The sequence below is a fragment of the Pezoporus wallicus genome, unplaced genomic scaffold (genome assembly GCF_028554395.1).
Source record: "Pezoporus wallicus isolate ANWC-B61680 ecotype Strahan unplaced genomic scaffold, APGP_CSIRO_Pwel_v1 contig_12588, whole genome shotgun sequence".
NCBI classification, from domain to species: domain Eukaryota; kingdom Metazoa; phylum Chordata; class Aves; order Psittaciformes; family Psittacidae; genus Pezoporus; species Pezoporus wallicus.
Window position 1 is genome coordinate 1 of NW_026642020.1, and position 6,759 is coordinate 6,759.

Below are 6,759 nucleotides of genomic sequence, written 5' to 3' on the forward strand. Positions count from 1 at the left end.
GCTGTGCTGTGTCAGCGCGTTTACTTTGAGCCCCTCACTGCAAGCTCGAGCTCGGTGCGTTCTCCTCAGCCACAGCGGGGATGGGGCAGGACAAGGGGGTGCCCCCAGCCCGGACTCACCCTGATCCGGCTCCGCGCCCACCTCCCTCCGGTAGTGCTCAGCATCGCTCTCCTCCTCCTCCTCCTCCTGGGCCGCATCCTGCTCCGGAGCACCGGGGTCCTCAGCGCCGCTGTCCCCATCCTGCTCCTGCTCCTGCTCCTGCTCCTGCTGCTTCCGCCGCATCCCCTCCAGGCTCCTCTCCCTGCGGTACGGACCGAGCCTCACGGTGGCCATGCGCTCGCCGCTGAGCAGCGCCCCATTGCGCAGCGCCCCATTGCACCGTGCCCCATTGCGCCGTGCCCCATTGCGCTGTGCCCCATTGCGCCGTGCCCCATTGCACGCCCCATTGCGCTGCGCCCTCCCTGCGCTCGCCGCTGAGCAGCGCCCCATTGCACCGTGCCCCACTGCACCGTGCCCCATTGCGCTCACCGCTGAGCAGTGCCCCATTGTGCTGTACCCCCTTGCGCGCCCCCTTGCGCTGTGACCCCTTGCACCGTTGCGCCATGCCCCCTTGTGCTGTGCCCCATTGCGCCGTGCCCCATTGCGCACCCCATTGCGCCGTGCCCCATTGCGCCGTGCCCCATTGCGCCGTGCCCCCTTGCGCTCACCGCTGCGCCTGCCGCTGCCGCCGCTTGCGCTCCACGGCCTCCTCCTGGCGCTGGCGCCGCTGGGCCCGGAGCTGCAGCTTCGCCTCCTGCCGAGCCAGCAGCGCCCGAACCTCGGCCTCGGGCTTGTGCACTGCGGGGAGAGGCGCTCAGCACCCAAGGAGCACCCAGTGAGAGCACCCAGGGACCCAGCGAGAGCACCCAATGAGCACCCAGTGAGAGCACCCAGTGAGCACCCAGTGAGAGCACCCAGTGAGAGCACCCAGTGAGAGCACCCAGGGACCCAGTGAGAGCACCCAGTGAGAGCACCCAAGGAGCACCCAGTGAGAGCACCCAGGGACCCAGTGAGAGCACCCAGTGAGAGCACCCAATGAGAGCACCCAGGGACCCAGTGAGAGCACCCAATGAGCACCTAGTGAGAGCACCCAGTGAGAGCACCCAATGAACACCCAGTGAGAGCACCCAGTGAGAGCACCCAGTGAGAGCATCCAGTGAGAGCACCCAGGGACCCAGTGAGAGCACCCAGTGAGCACCCAAGGAGCACCCAGTGAGAGCACCCAAGGAGCACCCAGTGAGAGCACCCAATGAGAGCATCCAGTGAGAGCACCCAATGAGCACCCAGCAAGAGCACCCAGTGAGAGCACCCAATGAGCACCCAGTGAGAGCACCCAATGAGAGCACCCAGTGAGAGCACCCAAGGAGCACCCAGTGAGAGCACCCAGTGAGAGCACCCAATGAGAGCATCCAGTGAGAGCACCCAATGAGCACCCAGTGAGAGTACCCAGGGACCCAGTGAGAGCACCCAGGGACCCAGTGAGAGCACCCAGTGAGAGTACCCAGGGACCCAGTGAGAGTACCCAGGGACCCAGTGAGAGCACCCAGTGAGAGCACCCAATGAGAGCACCCAGGGGCCCGCTCAGCACCCACTGAGAGCACCCCGGGATCCCCTGAGAGCACCCAATGAGAGCACCCAGGGACCCGCTCAGCACCCACTGAGAGCACCCAGGGACCCGCTCAGCACCCACTGAGAGCACCCAGGGACCCCCTGAGAGCACCCAATGAGAGCACCCAGGGACCCCCTGAGAGCACCCAATGAGAGCACCCAGGGACGTGCTCAGCACCCAATGAGAGCACCCAGGGACCCCCTGAGAGCACCCAATGAGAACACCCAGGGACGTGCTCAGCACCCAATGAGAGCACCCAGGGACCCGCTCAGCACCCACAGTGAGCACTCACCGAAGCCGTGGTAGAGCACATTGCCCTGCGCCAGCCCCTCCTCCACCTTGCAGAGCCGCAGCGTCATGCGGGGCCCGATCTGTGGGAAGAGCAATGGGATGCGATGGATCCCCATGGATCCCCATGGATCCCCATGGAGCCCCATGGAGCCGGGAGCCCAATGGGTCCCAATGGAGCCCAATGGATCCGGGATCCCCATGGAGCTGGGATCCCGATGGATCCGGGATCCCCATGGAGCCGGGATCCCAATGGAGCTGGGATCCTGATGGAGCCGGGCGCCCAATGGAGCTGGGATCCCAATAGAGCCAGGAGCCCAATGGATCCCAATAGAGCTGGGATCCCCATGGAGCTGGGATCCCAATGGAGCTGGGATCCTGATGGAGCCAGGACCCCAATGGAGCTGGGATCCCAATAGAGCCAGGAGCCCAATGGATCCCAATAGAGCTGGGATCCCCATGGAGTTGGGATCCCAATGGAGCTGGGATCCTGATGGAGCCAGGACCCCAATGGAGCCGGGATCCCAATAGAGCCAGGACCCCAATGGATCCCAATAGAGCTGGGAACCCCATGGAGCTGGGATCCCAATGGAGCTGGGATCCTGATGGAGCCAGGACCCCAATGGAGCTGGGATCCCAATAGAGCCAGGAGCCCAATGGATCCCAATAGAGCTGGGATCCCCATGGAGCTGGGATCCCGATGGAGCCGGGATCCCAATGGAACCGGGACCCCAATGGAGCTGGGAGCCCAATGGAGACAGGATCCCAACAGAACCGGGAGCCCAATGGAGCCGGGATCCCGATGGATTCCAATGGATCCCAGTGGATCCCGATGGAGCCGGGATCCCGATAGAGATGGGATCCCAATAGAACCAGGAGCCCAATGGAGCCGGGATCCCGATGGAGCTGGGATCCCAATGGAGACAGGATCCCAACAGAACCGGAAGCCCAATGGAGCCGGGATCCCGATGGATCCCAATGGATCCCAGTGGATCCCAGGGGATCCTGATGGATCCGGGATCCCAATGGAGACAGGATCCCAACAGAACCAGAAGCCCAATGGAGCCGGGATCCCGATGGATTCCAATGGATCCCAGTGGATCCCAGTGGATCCCGATAGAGATGGGATTCCAATAGAACCAGGAGCCCAATGGAGCTGGGATCCCGATGGCGCTGGGATCCCAATGGAGACAGGATCCCAACAGAACCAGGAGCCCAATGGAGCCGGGATCCCGATGGATTCCAATGGATCCCAATGGATCCCGATGGAGCCGGGATCCCAATGGAGACAGGATCCCAACAGAACCAGGATCCCGATGGAGCCGGGATCCCAATGGAGACAGGATCCCAACAGAACCGGGAGCCCAATGGAGCCGGGATCCCGATGGATCCCAATGGATCCCAGTGGATCCCAGTGGATCCTGATGGATCCGGGATCCCAATGGAGACAGGATCCCAACAGAACCGGAAGCCCAATGGAGCCGGGATCCCGATGGATTCCAATGGATCCCAGTGGATCCCAGGGGATCCTGATGGATCCGGGATCCCGATGGAGACAGGATCCCAACAGAACTGGGAGCCCAATGGAGCCGGGATCCCGATGGATTCCAATGGATCCCAACGGATCCCGATGGAGCCAGGATCCCAATGGAGACAGGATCCCAACAAAACCAGGAGCCCAATGGAGCCGGGATCCCGATGGAGCCGGGATCCCAATGGAGACAGGATCCCAACAGAACCAGGAGCCCAATGGAGCCGGGATCCCGATGGATTCCAATGGATCCCAATGGATCCCGATGGAGCCGGGATCCCAATGGAGACAGGATCCCAACAGAACCAGGAGCCCAATGGAGCCGGGATCCCGATGGATTCCAATGGATCCCAATGGATCCCGATGGAGCCGGGATCCCAATGGAGACAGGATCCCAACAGAACCAGGAGCCCAATGGAGCCGGGATCCCAATGGAGACAGGATCCCAACAGAACCAGGAGCCCAATGGAGCCGGGATCCCGATGGATCCCAATGGATCCCAATGGATCCCGATGGAGCCGGGATGAGACACGCACCTCGGTGAGGCGCACGGCGCTCTGCTGAGCCTTGGCGTTGCCTCGGCCCGCGCAGGCCTGGGGCAGCTCGGTCACGTTGTGGGGCCCATCCTGCTCCGCTTCGCTCTCCGAGAGGTTCAGGTCCCTGCGGAACGGGGTGGGAATGGGCTCGGACCCCCCTGGGTGTCCCCACTGGTGTCCCCATGGGTGTCCCCTTGATGTCCCTATGGGTGCCTCTATGGGTGTCCCCTTGATGTCCCTATGGGTGCCTCTATGGGTGTCCCCATGGGTGTCCCCTTGATGTCCCTATGGGTGCCTCTATGGGTGTCCCCTTGATGTCCCTATGGGTGCCTCTATGGGTGTCCCCTTGATGTCCCTATGGGTGCCTCTATGGGTGTCCCCTTGATATCCCTATGGGTGCCTCTATGGGTGTCCCCATGGGTGTCCCTATGGGTGTCCCTATGGGTGCCTCCATGGGTGTCCCCTTGGGTGTCCCTATGGGTGCCCCCATGGGTGCTTCTATGGGTGTCCCCTTGGTGTCCCCATGGGTATCCCCATGGGTGTCCCTATGGGTGTCCCCTGGATGTCCCCATGGGTGTCTCTATGGGTGTCCCCTTGGGTGTCCCTATGGGTGCCTCTATGGGTGTCCCCTGGATGTCCCCATGGGTGTCTCTATGGGTGTCCCCTTGATGTCCCTATGGGTGCCTCTATGGGTGTCCCCATGGGTGTCCCCTTGATGTCCCTATGGGTGCCTCTATGGGTGTCCCCTTGATGTCCCTATGGGTGCCTCTATGGGTGTCCCCTTGGGTGTCCCTATGGGTGCCTCTATGGGTGTCCCCTTGATGTCCCTATGGGTGCCTCTATGGGTGTCCCCATGGGTGCCCCCATGGGTGTCCCTATGGGTGCCTCTATGGGTGCCCCCATGGGTGTCCCTATGGGTGTCCCCATGGACCCGTACTTGACCAGGAGCTCGCTGATGTCCTCCAAGCGGCTCATGTTGGGGAACTTCTCCTGCAGCAGCTTCTTGAGGCCTTTGCTCACTCCCACGGGGACCACCTTGACGCTGCTGCGGGGAGGAAGAGGAGGAAAGGGAAGAGTAGAAGGAAGGGGGAAGGAGGAGGAGGAAAGGGAGGGGGAAGAGGGAAAGGAGGGGGAAAAGGAGGAGGAAGAGGAGGGAAAAGAGAAGAAAGGGAAGGAAGAGGGAAAGGAGGAGGAGAAAAAGGAATAGGAGAAGGAAGGGGGAAAGGAGAAGGAGGAAAAGGAAGGGGAGGAGGGAAAGGAGGGGGGAAGAAAAGGAAGAGAAGGAGGAAGAGAGAAAAGAGGAAGAGGAAGAAAAGGAACAGGAAGAGGAGAAACAGGGAAAGGAGGAGGAGGAGGAAAAGGAAGAGAACGAGGAAGAGGAGGAGGAAAAGGAGAAAGAGAAGAAGGAGGAAGAGGAGGAAAAGGAGGAGGAGGAAGAGGAGAAAGAGGAAAAGGAGGAGGAAGAGGAGGACGAAGAGGAGGAGGAAGAAGAGGAGGAAGAGGGAAAGGAGGAGGAGGAAGAGGAAGAGAAAGAGGAGGAGGAGGAAAAGGAGGAGAAAGGGGAGGAAGAGGAGGAGGAAGAGAAGGAGAAAGAGGAGGAAGAGGAGGAGGAGGAAGAGGGAAAGGAGGAGGAGGAAGAGGGAAAGGAGGAGGAAGAAGAGGAAAAGAAGGAGGAAGAGAAGGAAGAGGGACAGGAGAAGGAGAAAGAGGAGGAGGAAGAGGAGGAGGAGGAAGAGGGAAAGGAGGAGGAAGAGGGAAAGGAGGAGGAGAAAGAGGGAAAGGAGGAAGAAGAGAAGGAGGAGGAGGAGGAAGAGGAGAAGGAAGAGGGAAAGGAGGAGGAGAAAGAGGAGGAGGAAGAGGAGGAAGAGGTGGAGGAGGAAGAGGTGGAGGAGGAAGAGGGAGGAGAAGGAAGAGGGAAGGAGGAGAAGGAAGAGGGAAAGGAGGAGGATGAAGAGGGAAAGGAGGAGGAAGAGAAGGAGCAGGAGGAAGAAGAGGAAAAGAAGGAGGAAGAGGAGAAGGAAGAGGGAAAGGAGAAGGAGAAAGAGGAGGAGGAAGAGGAGGAGGAGGAAGAGGAGGAAGAGAAGGAGGAGGAAGAGGGAAAGGAGGAGGAGGAAGAGGCCAGGGCGCTCTGCAGGCGCACGAGGAAGCCACTCACTAGTGCCTGAAGTGCAGGAGCTGCGTGTCCGCCTCGTAGGTGACGAGCACGCAGCGCTTGATGCTGTTGAGGTTCACCTGCACGAGGAGGAGGAGGAGGAGGATGAAGAGACGCGCGCCCGCAGCACCCATGGGTGCCCCGCCCTCCCGCACGCACCGTGTGCACGTTGATGGAGGGGAAGAGGTGCTGGAAGGTGCTGGCCATGAGCTTGACGTGGATGTGCTGCAGCCCGAAGTTGCTGAGCACCAGGAGCGGGGGGCGGCGGAACTGCTGCTCGTGCATGCGGTGCCGGCGCTGCGCGGACACCACGTCCCGCAGGAGGGAGTACTGGGGGGGGAGCGGGGGGAGGATGAGGAAGGAAGGGGATGAGGAAGGGGTGAGGATGAAGATGAGGAAGGAAGGGGATGAGGAAGGATGGGGATGAGGAAGGAAGGATGAGGAAGGGATGGGGATGAGGAGGAAGGGGATGAGGAAGGGGTGAGGATGAAGATGAGGAAGGAAGGGGATGAGGAATGAGGGAGGGATGAGGAAGGGGGGGATGAGGAAGGAAGGGGATGAGGAAGGGGTGAGGATGAGGATGAGGAAGGAAGGGGATGAGGAA

At 61.2% G+C, this 6,759-nt stretch overlaps 1 protein-coding gene across 1 annotated transcript; it reads right to left on the reverse strand.

The window, feature by feature from the left end:
- Positions 1–119: 119 nt before the first annotated feature.
- On the reverse strand, positions 120–6,485 carry LOC130608558 (suppressor of SWI4 1 homolog; the record flags this gene model as incomplete). Its single annotated transcript, XM_057426543.1, has 7 exons — positions 120–301; positions 708–837; positions 1,941–2,019; positions 4,004–4,127; positions 4,941–5,048; positions 6,159–6,235; positions 6,315–6,485. Coding segments are annotated over 7 exons (871 nt in total), but the record flags the coding sequence as incomplete, so codon positions are not given.
- Between the last annotated feature and the right edge of the window lie 274 nt (positions 6,486–6,759).